Source organism: Pithys albifrons, chromosome 24 (genome assembly GCF_047495875.1).
Source record: "Pithys albifrons albifrons isolate INPA30051 chromosome 24, PitAlb_v1, whole genome shotgun sequence".
In the NCBI taxonomy this organism is placed as follows: Eukaryota; Metazoa; Chordata; class Aves; order Passeriformes; family Thamnophilidae; genus Pithys; species Pithys albifrons.
In genome coordinates this window covers 5392422-5413154 of record NC_092481.1, presented here as the reverse complement: position 1 = coordinate 5413154, position 20733 = coordinate 5392422, and the positions used below count along the sequence as shown (strand labels likewise).

General features: G+C 47.0%; 1 protein-coding gene across 2 annotated transcripts in view; it reads left to right on the top strand.

The window, feature by feature from the left end:
• Positions 1–1320: 1320 nt before the first annotated feature.
• AGO3 (argonaute RISC catalytic component 3) overlaps positions 1321–20733 on the top strand; it is a 36069-nt gene continuing 16656 nt past the window's right edge. For both annotated transcript variants that reach the window (XR_011699646.1, XM_071576962.1), the window contains exons 1-14: positions 1321–1611; positions 9040–9211; positions 10260–10380; positions 10911–11119; positions 12409–12545; positions 14743–14877; positions 16724–16811; positions 16949–17096; positions 17386–17505; positions 17982–18104; positions 18221–18354; positions 19295–19479; positions 19753–19912; positions 20627–20717. Coding sequence is in view for 1 of the 2 variants with exons in the window: in XM_071576962.1 (XP_071433063.1) it covers positions 1593–1611; positions 9040–9211; positions 10260–10380; positions 10911–11119; positions 12409–12545; positions 14743–14877; positions 16724–16811; positions 16949–17096; positions 17386–17505; positions 17982–18104; positions 18221–18354; positions 19295–19479; positions 19753–19912; positions 20627–20717 (1842 nt within the window). In the remaining variant the exon portion in view is untranslated. The remainder of the gene's footprint in view (positions 1612–9039; positions 9212–10259; positions 10381–10910; positions 11120–12408; positions 12546–14742; positions 14878–16723; positions 16812–16948; positions 17097–17385; positions 17506–17981; positions 18105–18220; positions 18355–19294; positions 19480–19752; positions 19913–20626; positions 20718–20733) is intronic.

The following is a 20733-nucleotide window of genomic DNA, read 5'->3' as shown; positions in this document are numbered from 1 at the left end:
TAGCTGGGGCTGGAGTCCTGGAAAACAGGTCAGAAAACTGGTTTCAGGTGTTAGATTGGCATTTGAGCCCTGGCCCTGGTTCTGGTTACAGCTGCAGGACCAGACGTGCTGCCCCTGAGGGATGTGTGTCTACAGGGATCCCTCCCTCCCTCCCTCCCCAGTATCTGCTCCATCTTGGTGATCACATTCCCCCTTCCCGCTCTGGATTTCAGTTAAGGAAATGTTCTAGTAATTTGTCTTTAATTTGCATGGGTTTAAAATCCTTACTGTGTCGCTCACTTCATACTGTGCAGCTCACTTAGGATTTTTTAATGTACCTGGGAGTGTCCAAGATGGTCATTCTTAATAATGATCCTGAAATCTGGATTATGAATCTCAAAATTCCTGCTGGCCCAAAGTTCCAGTTCTTCAGCTGGACAGACCCCTCTTGCCATCAGAAAGTGGTTTTTTTTTTATTCACAGCAGGTTCAAACCTGCTTGAACAAATCTCAATTCAGTTCTTATGAAAAAAATTATCTTTTGGGGGCAGAGGAAGTGGAGATAAAGGTGCCATTGCCAGACCCTGCACTGAGCCTGGTACATCTGACAGTGAATCACCACAGAGTCAGGGAATATCCTGAGCTGGGATGGGCCCCCAAGGACCATCCAGTCCAGCCCCTGGGCCTGCAGAGACACCCCAATAATCCCACCCTGTCCCTGAGGGTGTCCAAACACTCCTGGAGCTCTGGCAGCCTCGAGGCTGTGCCCACTGCCCTGGGGAGCCTGGTCAGTGCCCGGACCCCGCTGGGTTCCCGCAGTCGGACACGGTCCGTGCGCTCCATGTCCTGCATCTCCAGGGCAGGGTCAGCGTGTCCCGTCCCGGCGGCTCCGGGCGCTCCATCCAGCGTGTCCCGGGAACACCGGGCTGGCACCGAGGCCGGAGCCTGGTGGATTTAGTGCGTGTTAAAAAGAAAACATCCACTGAATCCATGGGAGGACTGGGCTGGAAGGCCCCAAAATGAGAACCCCGAGGGTGCGGCGAAACACGCACCGCGAAACACGCAACACGCACCGCAGAACACGCAACGCGAAACACGCAACGTGCGGTGTGTGCGGTAACGGGAGCAGCACCCCCGGGGCTCCGCCGTGCCCCGCGTTCTGCCCCCGGTGCTGTCGGGGTGTCCCGGTACCCGCTCTGGGGCATCCCCGCCCGTCTCCATGGCAACCGCGCCGGCCCCTCCCGAGCATCCGCTTCCCCCGGAAAGGGCCGGGGCGCGCACGGGGGGGCGGAAAGGGAAAGGGAGGGGAAGGGGACGGGAGGGGAAGGAAAGGAAAGGGGAAGGGAAGCGCGGGCGGGATTTCCGGCGCGCGGGACGGGAGCGGGAGCGCGCGCGGCGGGGCGGGAGCGGCCGCGCGAGGAGCCGGCGCTGCGGGGCGGCCACGCCACTTCCGCCTCCGCCGCCGCGCCAGGGCCGGGCCCGCCGGGAGCGGCACCGGGAACACCACCGGGAATAACTCCGAGCCCCGGAGAGCGGCGAGGGGGAAACCGCCGCCCGAGCGCAGCCCCGCGCCCGCCGCCGCAGCCCCCGAGCGGCTGCACCCCAGCTCCATGAATGGAAATCGGCAGCGCAGGTGAGCGCAGGGGCAGGGCCCGGCCCAGCGGGCGAGAGAGCCGGGGGGGGACCGCGGGCTGGGCTCGGTATGGGTAGGGCTCGGTACGGGCAGGGCTCCGCTACCGGCCAGGGCTTGGTGCCGGCAGGGCTCGGTAATGGCAGGGCCCCGGTATCGGCAGGGCTCGGTATGGGCAGGGTTCGGTGCCAGCAGGGCTCGGTACGGGCAGGGCCCCGGTATGGGTTGGCCTCGGTACGGGCAGGGCTCGGTCCTGCCCGCTCGGTTTGGGCAGAGCTCCGGTACGGGCAGGGCTCGGTACCGGCAAGACCCCGGTATGGGTTGGCCTCGGTACTGGCAGGGCTCGGGTCGGGCAGAGCTCAGTACGGACAGAGATCCGGTACCGGCAGGGCTCAGTACGGACAGAGATCCGGTACCAGCAGGGCTCAGTACGGACAGAGATCCGGTACCGGCAGGGCTCAGTACGGACAGAGATCCGGTACCGACAGGGCTCAGTACGGACAGAGATCCGGTACCGGCAGGGCTCAGTACGGACAGAGATCCGGTACCGGCAGGGCTCAGTACGGACAGAGATCCGGTACCGGCAGGGCTCAGTACGGACAGAGATCCGGTACCGGCAGGGCTCAGTACGGACAGAGATCCGGTACCGACAGGGCTCAGTACGGACAGAGATCCGGTACCGGCAGGGCTCGGTCCTGCCCGCTCGGTGCCCGCCGGTGAGGCAGGAAGGGTCGGTATTTCATAACCGGGATGCTCCGCTTGTGTAACCCGGTCCGAGCTGTGCCCGGCACCGACCCCGAGCAGCTCCCACCGGGAATTGGGCCCCGCTGCGGCGGCACGTGGGATTTTAAGGATAATTCCTGCGCCTTGGGGGTGCTGCTCCACGACAACCGTGCCAGGAGGGTGTGGGTGTTTTACCCACAGGAGCTGGGGCTGCCCCATCCCTGGGAGTGTCCAAGGCCAGGCTGAAGCAATCTGGGATGGTTTAAGGTGTCCCTGCCCATGGCAGGGGTGGGATGGGATGGGATGATCTTTGAGGTCCTTTCCAACCCACCCATTCTATGAAGGTCTTTGCATTTTGGCTGTTTGATCCCTTTGCCAGGGAAGCACATGCTTGGTATTTATAAATTGTGTGTTTTAAGTGGATTTTGAGTGTTGAAAGGGGAATTTCTGCTTCAGTTTGTCAAAAGAATTTATCTCTAAGGTTGGCAGAACAGCTGAGGAAAGTTCAGGTTTGGGCAGTGTTTGATCAGCAGTTTCTCTGACTATACCTGGGAATGTCCAAAGCCACTTGGAGTTCCATGTCTGTCACTTCAGGAGGTGCCACAGGTGGTGCAAATACGAGTATGAGACTGAAGGGTCAACACAAAACGTGCCTCTTCATGTGTAGATTCTTTTGTAACTTGGAGATTTAAGGACAGGGATGGATTTGGCTGGAAAAACTCCCCACCTTGATGAGTTGTATGAGGAGTGGAAAGTATTTTAGGAAGATGCAGGATTTTAGCAGTCTGGTGAATTCAGATGATACACTGTGTTAAATAATCTTCAATTATAACCTGGTGCAATGGTAGTTGTCTCCTGATAAACATATTTGCCATGTATAAATCATTTAGTTTCCCATAAACCATTTAGTTTCCCTTTGCAATGAGTTTACCTGTTGTAAGATGTTGGGTTTTAGCAAAGCTGTTGGAGAGTGTTCCTGGTGGGCTCAGGCAGTGTCCAGGACAAGGGGTGACTCTTCCACCTCTCCTGTTCATGTTCCCAGTTCTGGGGTGTTGGAACAGGAGGACACAAAACATCTTTGGCAGAAAAATAAGGGTTAGAGCTCTGTACTCAAAGGGAGAGGGACACTGAGATGTGGTTTCTGTGTGTGAAAGGGAAATGTGGGATAAAATAAGGAGAGGGGAACAAAGATTGGGTTGGAATCAAGTGTGGAACTCAATGATGTGTGGAATCAAGTCAAGTGTGGAACTGTGTGTGGGGCATCTCAGGTGAAGCTGCTGTAGGTGATGTCCTGTGTGTGAGAGAGGCTTAGCCTGTGAAATCTGGAAAATGTGGCTCTCCTGTGGAATTGGAACATACTTTAAAGTAGGAGCAGGATGGGAGAGTGGCTGCTCAGGGTGCAGGTTGTGGTGAAATCAAATAACTGAGGGATAGGAATGAGATGTTCACTGGGGAAAAGTACAGTGAGGGAAAAGCAGCTCTTGGTACTTGAATCCAGTGTCCCACATTGAACTTCCACCAGGAGAATGTGAAATAAACTTCCAAAGGGCAGAGAGATTCATCCAGCTGGGGATGCTCCGTGGTGTAGCCCAGTTGGATCAGTGCTGTGTGTGTATTTATTTCTGTGTCATGCATTATTCCTTCAAAGCTCACCATTTTTTGTGCTAAAAGCCTTAAATTGTTTGGAGTTTTTACTCTATTTTTTAATATTCCATTTGCTTTTCTCTGCAAACTTTGGGCAGAGAAAGTCCTGAGAAGTTGCTTTTCTCTTTCTGTGTTCAGAGTAGTGACTTGGAAAGCCCATTAAAAGTCCCATTTTTGTGGGTGGGGTAGAGGAGGGAAGGGAATGATTCAGAGGTGCCTTCAGAAGTTACTCTGTGCTCTGAGACACAATGGCAGATTTCCTCTGCAGTTGCTGTGGAAGCTGTTTGACTCACAGTGTGAACTTTGCAAATTGTTTCATCCTCAGAGCTTTTGCTTCCTCGGGGTTGAAGGTGTCAAGAGTATTTCTTGAGCTAATTTTTACTTTCCTGATTATAGTCTGTGGAAATACCTTCCAGGGAAAAGTCTTCCAGGGTTTGTGTGGGCTGGCACGCTCTTCTCCCAGAGCAGTTGGGTATTGACATCACTGTGTGCTTTTTTGAGCTTAAACCTCTTTGTATTTAGATTTTTTAATGGTTCAGAAGCGTTTATTGTCTTGCAAATTCTCCCCAAACTCTTCACTTTGTTTTCTGTACCTCCATTAGGCCAGAACCAGTTGCCACACCAGCATTTCCTTGTGCAGTTGGCACTCACTGAGCATGGCATCAAAATGTTGGCTTTTGATGAGTTTTAACATGACTTAATACCTGAAACCTTGAAAAAAACCCAAACCCTAAATTGCAAAGAGGAATGTTTAGAAAACGTGGATTGCATTACTCATAAATAATGTAATGCCACCCAGAGAGGCCACAGCGACAGAAATGAGGCAATTCATGATTTCTGGCAGAAGGAGCTCAGTTATTGAAACCAATGTTTGAATCTGATCTTCCCTATGTATTTTTTTAAATCTAGAATTAAGTTATTTTTTGGTAGTGTTAGGATTTTCTGAGAACTCCACAGGCTGGGCCTCTGAGTCCAAACAGAGGCCAGGGGCCCTCTGAAAGGGAATCTTTTATTTTTCCCCATCCTTGGGGAGCTCTCTTGGGTGCAGCTCCAGCCTGAGGCCAGGATCTGTTCCACAAATCTGCCTTGTATTCCTGAGCCAGAGTTTCAATTGTATTTTACCTGCTCAGGCCTTGTTGGTGTCCTTTGGGCTGTTCCATCACCCCGTTCAGTTTGAAATTTAGAATGGTTGCATAGACAGAAATAAAACCATTAAGTTATCTCTGTTGGTGTAGTTTGGGTTTGTAATGCTGCAGCCACGGTGGGAGAGAGGATCATTTGCTGCTGGAAGCTTGGTGGGGATGGCTCTTTCTGTAAGGAAATCTGCATTTCCTATGAGCATCCTGCCAGAGATCAGGATTCTGCTTCGTGCTGCAAAACTGCTGTGCCTGCCAGAAGCTTCAGTTGTCTGTACAATGGTGTGTTGGAGGCAGTTGCAGGTTTCTGAGCTCCTGCTCGCTGTGCTCAGGCTTTATTTCCAAGCAGGGCTTCCTCTGGTTGCCAAGGTAGATCAGGAGGCGTTTGGACATGGGCCAGACGTGCTCCTTGTGCTGCCAGAGGAATTGCCACCCATTTTGGGAGCTTGATCAGAACACCAATAATCCCATGGAGGAAAATCCTCACTCAGAGGTGCTCGAAACCATCAGAGGGACTCGCACAGTGGGCCAGAACTGGGTGAGCTTGGAGGTCCCAACCCAAACTGTTCCCTGAGATCATAGAATTATAGAATGGATTGGGTTGGAAAAGCCCTCCGAGATCATCAAGTCCAACCCTTGATCCAACCCCACTGTGATCACCAGCCCAGGGCACAGAGTGCCCTGGGCTGGTGATCACAGTGGGGTTGGATCAAGACATGGTGGATTCTCACAGTGGGGTTGGATAAAGACATGGTGGATTCTCACTCAGTGCCACATCCACAGAATCACAGAATGGATTGGGTTGGAAAAGCCCTCCGAGATCATCAAGTCCAACCCTTGGTCCAACTCCAGTCCCTTTACCAGATCATGGCACTCAGTGCCACGGCCAATCTCAGCTGAAAAACCTCCAGGGATGGGGAATCCACCCCCTCTCTGGGCAGCCCATTCCAATCCCTGAGCACTCTCTCTGGAAAGGATTTTCTTCTGATCTCCAAGTTAAATTTCCCCTGGCAGAGCTTGAGCCCATCGTGCCCCCTTGTCCTGTTGCTGAGTGCCTGTGAGTCAGCTCTGGGAGTCAGATGGGCACAAAAGCCTTCCAAGAACCTGTCCAAGGCACCAGTTTTAGTTCCTGTCTGTGTGTTCATTGTTTTCTGGTATAAATCAGTTGACTTTTAGTGCTGGGGACTTCCCTGGGCTGGTTTTATGAATTGAGCTCTGCTCTGGGGGGTTTTCCTTGGATTTTCAAGAACATCCTCAATAGATAACTTAAGGGAGCCTAAAAGAAAGATGGAGAGAGACCATTTACGAGGGCTCAGAGTGACAGAACAAGGGGAAATGGCTTCAAACTGACAGAGAAGAGGTTTGGGTTGGATATTAGGAAGGAATTCTTCCCTGTGAGGATATTGAGGCCCTGGCACAGCTTGCCCAGAGAAGCTGTTGCTGCCCCATCCCTGGAACTGCCCAAGGCCAGGTTGGAGCACCCTGGGACAGTGGAAAGTGCCCCTGCCCATGGCAGGAGGTGGGACTGGATGATCCTTCAGGTTTCTTCCAACCCAACCCATTCCATGATTCCATGATTTGCTCTTACCCAACGCTGTAATGGCAGAGGGTGATGGTTTATTCACACAAAGACATTTGTCCTCTAAAATCCGTGGGCAGCTGAGGAGGGCAAATCTGGCAAATCTTCTGTCTGGAAGCACCAGGGAACAGAAGGAGGAGTCCCTGCAGTGCTGCTGCTTCTACAAAGCTTTTTGAGACTTTACCCACTTTGTTTTTGCAATGGTTGAATGACTTTTGAAGGCTCTGCCACTCACTCATCCTGTGCCCTGTAGAATGATACTACTCTGAGTATTTTTGGTTTGTGTGTTTATTTCCATGAGTTTGACACAGGGCTCAGGCATGAGGTTGGGTGAGTCACCGATGGATGGGCAGCAGCCTCGTCCCCACAGCATTGCTGCTTATTTGTGTTTGATGGGGTTTGAGTCACAGCTTTGAAGGCAGAGACACACAGACTTTCACAACACACAATCTGGCAATTCAGTGTCTCTGGAAAGCAGGATCTGAGTGGGCAATAATGGCAGAACCGAGTTACAACATAGGCATGTTTTTAAGTTAATCTGTCCAAGCAAAATAGCTGAATTTTAAAAAATTATTCCTGAACAGCGTGTGGACCTGCATTTCTTACTCATTTATTGGTCACTTAATCCCTGATTGCCAAAATCTGGGGTTTAACTCCTTCCAAATTGAGCTGGGTGAGGAGTACACAGGGCAGACCAGACTGAAACAACCTTTTTATCATCTTTATTTCAGCAGTTCTGTGAGTCTTTCCCACAGATAGGAACTAAATATAAACTGTGGTGTGTGTGTGTCTTTGGAATATTAAAATGAGCTATTGAGTCTTTTACGCCTCTCAAATGTTTAGTAGTAACTTCTTTTTGCATATGCTTATTATATTCTGCAATATAGCTGGAGTAAATTGTAGAGCTGCTTGTACTCGTGTGAGAGCATTAAAACGAAGGGAAAGTTGAAGAGAGCAGATGCCTGGAACAAGTTTTGCATAAGCAGAGTCTGTGAGCGGGTTTTAAATGATGCTTCTTGGTTTCTGTTTTGTTTTATCTCGTGGCTCCAAGCCAGCCTCACTCAGGATTTTTTTGGGAGGTCTCTGGGTAGAGCCAGACAAATGTTACAGGGGATCTTGGCTTTGATGTTCACCTGTTCTCAGGACACGGTTTCCTTCAAGACAATGCAGGGGTTTTTTTAGGAATTATGGAGATTAATCAGAAGGCAAATAAAAAAAAAAAACAAAAACATTTTTCCCAGCATTTGACATTTTGAGACTGGTATGAAAAGGAGTGGGCTGGAATCGCCTGCGTCACTGAGTGGGAGGAGAGGGGAGAACTTTGCACCAACTCACTCAAGTTCTCTGTAAATCAGGACATTTGTACCACAAGCAACTTCTTAACATTCAGACTACAAAGCATGTTGGGTTTGTTGTTGTTTGTTGACTGGAAAGAGGTATTTTTAAGTGGAAATACCAGTAGAAATTCCTGGAAATGGACTGTGTTTACTACTGTGTTTGGTTTGTAAGACATGAGTAATGCAGATCTGGAGTGCAGGATTCTCATCTAAACGCTGCAAAGTAAATTAAGTAGATGAGAATGGAACAGATTAATGGGCAGGTGGTTTTAGCTGATTTTCAAAATACCCATCTCGTTGCAGATCTGGATGTTTCCCTGAAAAGCTCTGAGCATTCTCTAGTCTATGAGTAATCAAGAGTTTAACAATCCTGTGTGTTAATCTGAGTCTTTACTCTTCTGGCAAATTGGCTTTGTGGGGGCAGTTAGACAGGAGGTAATGGTCTTACTCTTCATCCATTTTCAGCCAGCAAAAGTTCAAGAATAATCTGTCCTCCAAGACTAAGCTGATAATGGCACTGAAATGAAGAGTTTATCACTAACCTTGTGCATCAGTCCACAACTCCTAATGTGTTTTTGTACTCTGCAGCCACTTTGTTATTACCAGGGTGTTCAGAACAGTCTGGTAAAACTCTCTCTGATATTTTTGGGGAGTGTTTTTGTTGATTAGGGTTTGGGGTTTTTTTTGTTTGATTGATTTTGGTTGGTTGGTTTTGGTGTTTTTTGGGTTGATTTTTCTTTAGGAAACCCAACCAAAATCTGCTTTTATTCATGCCAATCACAGCAACTGAAGCTCCTCAGTAAGAGAACACTCTGGATGTGGGTGGAGGCTTAAGAATTGAAAACAGGCAAATGTTTGTTTGGAATTTCACGGGTAGCTGTGGGATGTGTGCTGTTGGACACAGCTGATTCCCCGTTTTCCCGTGTGCTGCCCACCTGGTTGTCCTGGGATTTGGTTCAGGGAATTCTGTGTTGTGTTCCTGTCCTAACCTGTGGGTTTTTTCCTCCCGCAGGACCCGTCGGGGCACAGCCCCTGCTCATGGTGCCCAGACGGCCCGGCTATGGCACCATGGGCAAGCCCATTAAACTGCTGGCCAACTGCTTCCAAGTTGAAATCCCAAAGATTGATGTCTACCTCTATGAGGTAGATATCAAACCAGATAAGTGTCCTCGGAGGGTGAACAGGTGAGAAGATGGAATTTGTTTTGTTAATTGTACCAAGTACAAATGTTCAGTAACATCAAGAACTGTGAAAGGGAGAATTTCTTGCACTTTCCCCACGTCCCAGCTGGGAGGTGAAAGTGCTGCTGCTCATTTAGCTTGAAGAGGAAGTCAATATTTATCATCTTCCTGAAGTGCTTTGGGTTAATGTTGCCTGGCCAGGAAATGGTGGCTGGAATGTTGTGCAGGAATTCTGCTCTGCAGGTGCTGAAGGGAATTGTGTATCAGTGAGGTACAGTTGTTGTGCCTCTGAAACACAAAGGCTGCCCAAAGAATTCAGGTCCTGAAGGCAAGTTTTGGTTAGAGGTGTTGCAAAAGTCTCTCTGGTTCTATCCACTATTTATGTCAAGAAGCCTTTTTTGTATAAAAATTTTATGGTGTTCTTTTCAAGTATAATTTCTGTGCTTGTATCAGATTAATCTTTATTGCCATCAACTTACAATAAAGCAAGGGACATGAATCTTTAATTGTGTGCACATTTGATAAGGCTTTTACTTAATTTTGTGGTTAAAAACTCAGGTTACTAAGGACTTTTTTGTTAGGGTACCTTGGGTTTATAACCAGTGCTGGCAGAATTCAAAAGTCTTTGTTAACTGAGGAGCACATGAACGTTGCTGCAGACAATACAATGAGCTGGCAGAGCTTCCAGTTGGGAATTTGTACTGGTTTTTATCACAATACCAGCCTGTGGGTTTCTTCCAAGGTAACCCTGTCCTTGTTTTCCATAATAAAGGTGATACAAAGGCTTCAGTCATTTCTGGGAGTTTCTGAAACTATTTCAGTTCCAATATTTCCCTATTTGAGCATTTGCATTGATTCTGATTTTATTATTTAGTGTTTATTTATTATTTTAGCTGAAGTATGTGAAGCACCTTTTGGAATAGCAGTGGGTGTTTATAACTCACTGAGTGCTGTTTATTGGAACTACTTCAGCAAACCCAGCTGGGTGGGAGCCAACTCCAGTCTGATCCTTCTTTGGAAACATCTAAAATGTAAATATCCCCCTTTCCAGGGACGTGGTGGACTCCATGGTGCAGCATTTTAAAGTCACAATATTTGGGGACCGTAGACCAGTTTATGATGGGAAAAGAAGCCTCTATACAGCCAATCCACTTCCTGTGGCCACTACTGGGGTAAGAGAACTGGGAAAACATTGCACTGGTAGCAGCTTCGTAGGAAAAAAAAAAGAAACAACTCTTAATATTGCTGAGTTCAGAAAAACTGCAAGTGTCTTGCAGTGTCTGTGCTGAAACTGAGCCCTTCTGATATATTTTCTGCAAATTCCAGTGTGTGTAAATGTGCAGGCAACACTTGAATCCAGAACCTCCCCTGGGATTTAGTAGCCACTTTGTGCAGCAGAATCTGTGAAACAGTTTTACAGACTAATATGTGACCTTATAATTAAATTAAAAAATCAAACCATGTTTTTTCTGGAATTAAGAGTTTCTTATTTGGGGTGACAAAAGTGACATGATTCTTTTCTGTTTGGTCAGGGCCCAGTTCTCTTTGCTTTGTGCATTTGATGATGTATTTTATCAATTGTTCTGTGCCCTCAATATCTTAATTTTTGAGTCTGGCCCAGTTATGGGAAGAAGTGGAAACTCAAGGCTCCCAGACTCCAGATCAAACAGCTGGTTTTAATTTCTTTTCCCCCCCTGCCCAGGTGGATTTGGATGTGACACTACCGGGAGAAGGTGGAAAAGATCGTCCCTTCAAAGTGTCAATAAAGTTTGTTTCTCGGGTGAGCTGGCACTTGCTGCATGAAGTTTTGACAGGAAGAACCTTGCCTGAGCCTCTGGAACTAGACAAACCTATCAGCACTAACCCTGTTCATGCTGTCGATGTGGTGCTACGACACCTCCCCTCCATGAAGTAGGTTCACTGTCTTCCTGCAGTCTGTCTTTACCTGAAGTATCCCCACTGGGACACCTTCATCCCTGTTTCTTCACAGGTGACAAGAAAAGCTGCTCATTGTGCAGCACAGCTGGTGAGCTGAATGGGGAGACTGGAGCCAATTGTGCACAAAGGTGTTTCTGTAGGCAGAGCAGGTGATGTGTGCTTGAAAAGATAAGAAACAGGAGACATTTATATAGCCCTTAATTGCAGTGCTGAGGGTTCCATGTGCTGGAGCTCTGCTGTCCTGTGTCTGCTCAGCTGGAGTCCAGTGTCTGCCCTTGTGGCACTGACTGTGGAACAGTAGGAGTCTCTTTAATCCATGGATACTCATCACTAGTTTGAGTTTCTCAGGGTTGGGACTAGAAACCCATCCTCACAAAATCTCTTATTTGTTATTTTTGTCTCAGAACCCAAAATTTAGAGAAGGCTCAATTGGTTAAAACTTGGTTATAATAATGCCAAGGTCATGGGTTCAATCCCCTATGTGGGTCATTGACTTAAGACTTGGACTTGGTGATCCTTGTGGGTCCCTTCCAACTCAGAATAGTCTGTGATTCTGTGAATTTTGCTTGATTTGGTCAATGGAAGATACTTTTGAAGCTTGCTGGCTTTATGCAGCAGGATGGCTTTGCTCTGGTGGGTTACACTGGTTATAACTGACCCTTAAAAAATGGGCTTGTGGTTTTATGGAAGCCACAGTTCCTCAGCTTCCCTGGGTCTGAAGGAAGCATTTGGATGTTAACCTCCACTAATGCCTGTCATTACAAAACTGGGGAGGTGTGGAGGTTCAGGAGCAGCTCTTGTACCAGAGAGAGAAGCAATAGTTCTTCTAGTTCTTTGTTTCCCCTGTAGCTTTTGCTTCTCTTGATGTATCCTTGTATTAAAAAGTTCCTTAGTGAAACAGGCAAAATGGTATTGGAAGGTCAGGCCAATACAGACAGGGCTGTTGTACAAACTCTGCTCTGATGGAGATTCTGCGTCCTTGAGGTAGATGATCAGGAAGGGCAAGTTAACTTAGTTCTTGTTCTGTTGTAAAAACTAAAAGTGTTTATGCATTCCCAAAAACAGTAAATGTTTTGTCTGAATTTGAAAGCACTGGGATGGGAAGAGAAGCATTCAGGGTATATTGTTTAAACTTGCTTCTTGGCACAGATGCCTGGTGCATAAAATTAAAAAAAAAACAGTGCTGTGTGTTATAATCTTTATTACATGAATTTTATCTTTGGAAAGCAAGAGCATAAACGTGTGGCCACCTGTTTCCCCAGGTACACCCCTGTGGGCCGCTCCTTCTTCTCAGCTCCAGAAGGCTATGACCACCCCCTGGGAGGGGGCAGGGAGGTCTGGTTTGGGTTCCATCAGTCAGTCCGACCTGCCATGTGGAAGATGATGCTCAACATTGATGGTAAGTTGAGTTCCAGGGCTGAGATTCCGACCAGACTGATGTGGCAAAAGCAGCCTAGAAATCCTAGTTTTTTTTCCTCTGGATTTGTCATCATGTCAGACATTTAACTGCCATATAAAAAACAATATTCCTGCACAGGAAGGAATTGCACATGACTTGTTTTCCTACTGAATTTCTGTGTTGGTCCACCTTCCATGGCAGAGGCAGGTTGTCTCTGTGCAGCTGTACAGTCAGTAGTGCTCAGTATTTCCAGGAAAACTTTGTAAAACATATCCCAAACACTTCTGTGAATAGGGCTGATTGGGCTGGGCTTTCTTATGCAAAAGCAGATCTGCTCTTGCCCCACTGTATTGAGTCCCAAATGAATAATTCTGAGAGCAACCAGTGCCTGTGTGAGACTCCTGCATTCTGGCAGCTCTTGAGTCTATTTAGTTGTTAAACCCCCATTGAAAAGTGTCAGTGGTGGAGGTGCAGCTGCTGCCTGAAGTTTTCTCTGATTCACATTCAGTTCCCACTGTCTGAAACGCTTTATAAACCCAAGGTAAATAGTCTGTCTTGCTCCAGGTTAAGCACTGTCAGTCAGGTTGTGTTTAGCATCTGTCTTGGAGCATAATAAAATGTCACAGATATTGAGCTTTCACACTGAAAATTTGCAAATCCACGTGTTCTGGGTTACCTAAATTGAGGGTGATACTCACATGACTTCAGATGGGTTTGCTCATGTAAAATTGCCTTTCTAACAGCAGCTGCCCATGGAACAGTTTTACCTGTCTCAGAGTAACCAGTGCTGGTCTCTCTGTGCAAGGTACTGAGAGAGCTGCAGTTCAGGCAGGAGAAGGGTATGAATTCACACCAATTGATGGTGTACTGTGCTGTGCAGCAAGTTTTTCTTACCAGCATTAGCAAGTCTAGTAGTAACTCTTGGAGCAGAAATTTTTCAGTCCTTCCTGTGAATGGGAAACTTGAGCCCTTCTAAGTGTCGGTGCATGGAGCCATCGTCCTGTGTTGTGGTCTGAGGCTGTGGAATTGCCTCCAAATCCCGTGGCTGGAGATGTGTTTGGTTGTTGTACGAGGTTCTCTGTGGAAGTGTTGCTGTGGGAGACACTCCATGCACTGCCACTCCCACTGGAGTGTGAGGATTTGGGGTCATTCAGGAATTGAGCCATCCGGAGGCGGCTGATGCGTCATGTGAAGTTGGCAACCAGCTCAAGTGACACATGTCTGAAGAATGTTGGGTTGTGTGAGCACAGATGAGGTGGATTTGGTACATGAGATCTGGAAAACTGATAAATGCTTGTTGGGTGTTTCTTTTCTGTTGTTGCCATCCAAAGTTTTCAGTGTGTGGAGCAGTTGGGGTCTGAGCTCTGTCTGGTGCCACCTCACCATTCCTGCTAAAGGTGTTGCAGTTGCTTGACCCTGAGATTGGCTCAGTTGGTTAAAACTTGGTTGTAACAATGCCAAGGTCATGGGTTCAATCCCCTGTGTGGGCCATTGACTTAAAAGTTGGACTCGATAGTCCTTGTGGGTCCCTTCCAACTCAGAATAGTCTGTGATTCTGTAACTTTGTCAAGTCGATGGTTTGTGATCTTCATTCCACAGAATGGCTCAACTGTCCTGCTGAATACAAATATATTGTCAAAGTGATTGTGTCATTAGCATGTGGAGAGGGTGAGAGATTGGAGTGGATCAAGGATTGCACTCCCCACTACTCCAGCACAATTCCTGTATAGTCAAAGCAGTGCTCATGTCTCTGCCAAACACTCTTTCAGTAATTGAGCAGGTTGTGTAATTGACAAAATTCTATTGCATGTTGAATAATGTTGGCTTTTAATATTAAAAAGTGCAGTAGAGAGATGTTAATCCTGTGGCTGCAGCTCCATGCAGAGGTGAAAGGGAATGTCTCTCTGGGGCATTGCAGCTCTCTAGAAATAAATGTTCTCTGGAGAAAAACCCTTCAAACCCCTGAAATGCAAGGTGGTAGCAGGATGATTGTTCTGGAGACTGATGTATCACTGTGGGCTCTCCACTGGTTTTGGATATTTCACTGTTGCAGGGTTTGCTGCTCTGTTTTTAAATGTGCTGCACAGCATTTGCTTGAGGTTTACATGGAATTCTAAGAAGGATTCATGTATCTACTGCTTCACAACACTGACTGGGTTGGGGGTTTTTTTCACACTTAATACTTTGCTCTTTGTAGTTTCTGCCACTGCCTTCTACAAAGCACAACCCGTAATTCAGTTCATGTGTGAAGTCCTTGACATTCATAATATTGATGAACAACCAAGACCTCTGACTGATTCTCATCGGGTAAAATTCACCAAAGAGATAAAGGGTAAGTAGAAATGGGTCTGTTTTGTCCCAGGTAACACAATCAAGGTAATTCTAAGGGATTTGTTTGAACTGGAAACCTGGCTGGCATGCATCAGAAGGGCCTGGAACTGCCAAGGGAATTGCAGTATCCCTGTTTGTAGTTCTAATCCTCAGTGAAACAATGCAGCTCTGAGGAAATGAAAGCTGGAAAACATTGCCAGTGGCTTAGAGGGAAAGAGGGAGTATGTTGTTCATTGCCTGGGCAGAGAGACTTGGTTGGTGCCAGCCTTTCCTAAGCCATGGTCTCTGAGGCCACCTGGCATTGTGTGTGGGCTCCTGCTGTTTAAATCTTGTGGCAAAGTAAACAGAATTTCAAGACTAATGTTGATTCTTTGAAAGAGTGCTGTTGCAGTGACTTCTAATAACTGATGGCCTTGTGGAAAAACAAGTACCACTTACAGCTGAAGGCCAAATTCCATTCCAAAGGAATTGCATAAGCTGCTGGTTTGAGTGGTTTCACTCCATATATGCTGCTTGGGCTTGCATTTTCCCATATCCTTCATTCCAGTGTAATTTGCAGAGAGAAGAGCCTTGAAGGAGCTCAGCTCTTCAAAGCTCAGCTCTTAAACACTTGATGCAAGATTAAATTCTACTGAAATACTGGGCAGCTAAAGAGTAAATTTGAACTATAGTCAGAAAGGGACGTGTTCATAGAATAGTCATCAGTAAAAAAAAACTTGAAGGAGTTCTTTTGTAGAAGTCCTAACATGCCTCCTTTTTACATTTATGTGTCTTTGTTCTGGAGGATGGGTGACTGTAGAGTGAAGAGCTGCCTCTGCTTGACCTCAGGTGCCTCAGAAACTCTGTTACCATAGTCAGAAAATGCTGAAGTGCCACCTTTGCTCTGAAACTTGTCTTTGCTGCTGTGGGATGTGGGGAGTCCAGCCAGGATGTGACCAGTTACAGCAAAACAAACTCTGCATTAGAGCACTGGCAGTGTGTGAGCAGCACTGTGGGAGGGCAGTGCCTTGGGAGCATCACAGCAGAGACATGGCAGAGCAGAGATGGGTTCCAGATATCTCTGTGTTCACAGCCTTTTTCTGTGGTCACAGTGCCCTGTAGTTTCTTTTCTCTATTTTCTCTTCATGCTCTGTCAGGGCAGTGGTGGTTTATTTTTGACTGTGCCATTCTCTGAGTAATACTGATGTTAGTGATGCAATTAGTGTTGTCAGGGAGCAAAGAAGTACAGCTGGTGCTCCTCTGGGATGTCTGTGTCCCCAGTAAACCAAACACTGTCTGCTGTTAGGTACATGGGGACCTGATTTTGGAGCTGCCACTGTCATGATTATCAGGATTACAGAGATAAGTGTGGAGAGGCTCTGCTGTGCAGGCTGAGTGCTTTGAGATGAGGTGCTTAAAATCTAAAGTTAAACCTGGTCAGTGAAATTAAAGAAAGTTACAGGCTGCGTGTGGTCATAAAGCTGAGGGGGAAGACAATAAAGTAGAAAATTGAGTTTGCCCTTTCAATTTTGTTTACATTGGAACTGGTAGTTCAAAGAGGGTGTTCAAGACTGAGAATGAGAACAAGAGGATATGGTGAAAACAGCCCTCTGGCTTCAGTCAGTGCCTGTTAAATGAAACTGCTGCAGGAAACTCAGAAGACACTGAACGTTAAGTATTATACATATTGAGGATTAGTCAGAACTCAAATTATAATGGAAGCCAAAATGTTTAGAGAATAACAATTTCTTACGTTTGTGCTGTTTGGTGCTGACCCCAAAGCTGTTGTGTTCTATCAAGTGAGACCTTTTCTGCTGTGCACATTTTTGGGTAGTTCTGACATCAAGTGTTTTGATGCTTTCCCGCAGGTCTGAAGGTAGAAGTGACTCACTGTGGGACGATGAGAAGGAAGTACCGTGTCTGTAACGTAACCAGACGACCTGCAAGTCACCAAACGTAAGAGGCTTTTTGTCAGAGCATGAAGTGTGTGGCAGCTTCACACTGAGCGTGTAACAGCTCATCAGTGTTTTGATTCATTTCAGAGATGGTGGTATTTGACAACTTAGATTTGACTAAAATGTCTGTCTTTTCAGCTTTCCTTTACAGCTGGAAAATGGCCAGACTGTGGAGAGGACAGTAGCACAGTATTTCAGAGAGAAGTACAACCTCCAGCTGAAATACCCTCACCTTCCTTGCCTGCAAGTGGGACAAGAACAAAAACACACCTACCTGCCTTTAGAAGTAAGGGCCTGACTGATAAATTAGAAGGTTTTTTCAGTTTGCAAAAAGTTAAGAATCAGTGCTTTTTGCAGTATGAACTTGTTGGCTGATTTACGTATTCATTACTCTAATTTCACTAAAGACTGTGTTAAAGTGCTTTAATGTTTAAAACTGCAAGAAAGAATATGCAGTTGCTTAGACACTTTGGGGTTGTGGTTTACAGTGACAGCATGGTATTGTGTGGGGGGGGCATTGGGATCTGTTTCTTAGGGCTCCTGTTGTGAATTAATGCCTCTGGTTTCCCATTCAGGTGTGCAACATCGTGGCTGGCCAGAGGTGCATCAAGAAGCTCACGGACAATCAAACATCGACCATGATCAAAGCCACAGCCAGGTCTGCCCCAGACAGGCAGGAGGAGATCAGCAGACTGGTGAGTTCCCTGATCCCAGCTTGGTGTGACACTGGGCTGCATTACATCCATGAAAAACTTCTTATATACCAGCCTAGTCTTTCCATTCCTTCTTGTCCTTAACAGATTGTAACTACTTTTTTAATAGGATTTATTTATAATGGCCTTCAACAATAGCATGAGTCCATAGTACAGGCTCTTGTGTTACCCTCTCTACAATTAATTCCAAGTAGGTGTTTTGTTTACTGTGAGGAAACAAAATGCTTTTCAATAGGCAAACTACAAATGAGCACTTGAGTAACAAGTGGGAACAAAACAACATGCCATCCAAGATCACTCATGGTAGTAATTGCTTTCACTGGGGATTGTGTGGAGCAGTTAAATCTGAGCCTTTTCCAATGAAATTGTTGTAGAACACTTCTGCAATGTTCCTGTTAGTCTGTTGTCTATTACTTCGAGTCAGATACTTCTGTAACATGGGAAATCTCTTCTTCTAGGTGAGAAGTGCGAATTACGATGCGGATCCATTTGTCCAGGAGTTCCAGTTCAAAGTGCGGGATGAGATGGCCCATGTGACGGGGCGTGTGCTGCCGGCCCCGATGCTGCAGTACGGGGGACGGGTGAGCTCTGCCTTTCCCTTTGGCCTCCATTTCCAGCAGTGATTCCCTGTGCACCTTGGCTAAACCAGGCAGCTTCTCTTGCATCACCTGAGTGTCTGTTGCTTTTGTTTCCCCAGAACCGCACCGTGGCGACGCCGAGCCACGGCGTGTGGGACATGCGAGGGAAGCAGTTCCACACTGGGGTGGAGATCAAGATGTGGGCTATAGCCTGCTTTGCAACACAGAGACAATGCAGAGAAGAAATATTGAAGTAAGGCATGTCGTGGTTCAGGCTTCGGACTGTTCCTTTACTGAAGTGAAATGCGAGTATAGAATTCCTAATGAGTGTTTTACCTGGGTTTAATTTAATAATCTGAGATGTTAAGGAGGGAATCCAGGCTGGTTTGGATACTTGCTGGAGTGTTTTACCTAAGTTTAATCATCTGAGATGTTAAGGAGAGAATCCAGGCTGGTTTGTGTCCTTGCTGGAGTGTTTTACCTGAGTTTAATCATCTGAGATGTTAAGGAGAGAATCCAGGCTGGTTTGTGTCCTTGCTGGAGTGTTACCCGAGTTTAATCATCTGAGATGTTAAGGAGAGAATCCAGGCTGGTTTGTGTCCTTGCTGGAGTGTTTTACCCGAGTTTAATCATGTGAGAGGTTAAGGAGAGAATCCAGGCTGGTTTGTGTCCTTGCTGGAGTGTTTTACCCGAGTTTAATCATCTGAGATGTTAAGGAGAGAATCCAGGCTGGTTTGGATACTTGCTGCAGTGTTTTACCCGAGTTTAATCATCTGAGATGTTAAGGGGAGAATCCAGGCTGGTTTGGATACTTGCTGCAGTGTTTTACCCGAGTTTAATCATCTGAGATGTTAAGGGGAGAATCCAGGCTGGTTTGCTTCCTTGCTGGAAGCTGTACTCAAAACTCTACCTGGGTGCACCATGAGGTGTTTGGTCCTGTGACACCACTGCTTTTTATACACTCCCTTCTGATATCATGAGGGAAGTACTAAAGGTTCCTAAATGTATTTCCCCTGTTTTGGCCTGTGGTGTCCACAGCTGCACAGCCTCCACATAGTGAATGTTTTTAAAACGCTGCTTCACAAGCTCTTTGAAATTTTCTTCACTTGACTAACACAGACCTTCCATCCCCTTCTGCCTTGTTATTGTGTGCTGTTGCTGTTGCAAAAATCCAAAAACCTGCTTCTCTTCAGGGGTTTCACAGACCAGCTGCGCAAGATCTCCAAGGACGCCGGGATGCCCATCCAGGGCCAGCCCTGCTTCTGCAAGTATGCCCAGGGTGCAGACAGTGTGGAGCCCATGTTCAGACACCTCAAGAACACCTATTCAGGGCTTCAGCTCATCATTGTCATCCTGCCAGGGAAAACACCTGTGTATGGTAAGGGCACCCCTCTGTCTTCGCCTGTTTGGTCGGGTGTTGTTGGGAGAAATTTGCTGCTTGGTGTGTGTTAGAAAATTATTCAAGTCCATTATTTAGGTGTTAGAAACAATGTTTTGTGTCTGGAGATAAATTGGAAGCAGCTCTGAGGGTGCAGATGGGTTGGAAGTTACTGCGGAGTATGTGCAGAGAGATTATTGTGATTTATCAGAGATCTGAATGCAGCAATAACCTCAGATGGACTCAGGTTGTCTCTTCATATTTGCTCCTCAGCGGAGGTGAAGCGCGTGGGAGACACATTGTTGGGAATGGCCACACAGTGTGTTCAGGTCAAGAACGTCATAAAAACATCTCCACAGACCCTCTCAAATCTGTGCCTGAAGATTAATGTTAAACTAGGAGGAATCAACAACATCCTTGTACCTCATCAACGGTAAGACTCTGGAGCCTGGCTTGGGCTTTCTTTTAACAGGTGTGGTTCCATTTGCTACTCAGCACCCAAAATTTAAACATGGCCAAGTTTTAAGGTGAAACATTCCTCTGGTAACAGTACCTGATATTTGAGGTAGAGTTCATTTCTGTCCAGCACAGGTTCTGAGTGGTTGTTGGCCTGTGAGTTTGGTCTTAAAGCCAAGTTTGATCAGTATCAAAGTTGAAATGTGAAACAGTGGTGTGGGAGAATATTTTAAAGGCCCTGGGAGACCATCCTGCTGCTCAAGTCCTGTAAGCCAGAATGATGTGTGTGCCACTGCCCCCAGCTGCAGGGCTGACGCTGTACCTCAGAGGGGCTTGGGTGACCTCCAGGCACTGCTGTGATCACCTGCAGCCTGGCAGGCTCTGGAAGCAGCTGGATGTACCACTGAGGTGTAACTCCGTGGCTGTTCCCCACCAGAATCCCCCCTGGAACAGCTCCTTGGCTGTTCCCCACCAGAATCCTGCCCCAGTTCTGGCAGTGTGTTCACAGTGTGTTTTGGACTCTCTGCTGGGGAGGGTTCCAAGTTCACCTCCTGTGCACAAAGATCCCATTGTTGAGCCTTGGCCCCAGTACCTGATAAGGCTGAGACAGAAACAACCCCCCCCAGTGAGCAACGACCTTGCGGCAGCTGCTCAGCTACGAGTGTGACTTAGCACTTTTTTCTTTTTGAAGACCTTCTGTGTTCCAGCAGCCAGTGATCTTTTTGGGAGCTGATGTCACTCACCCTCCAGCTGGAGATGGAAAGAAGCCCTCCATCGCTGCTGTGAGTTTTATTAAAA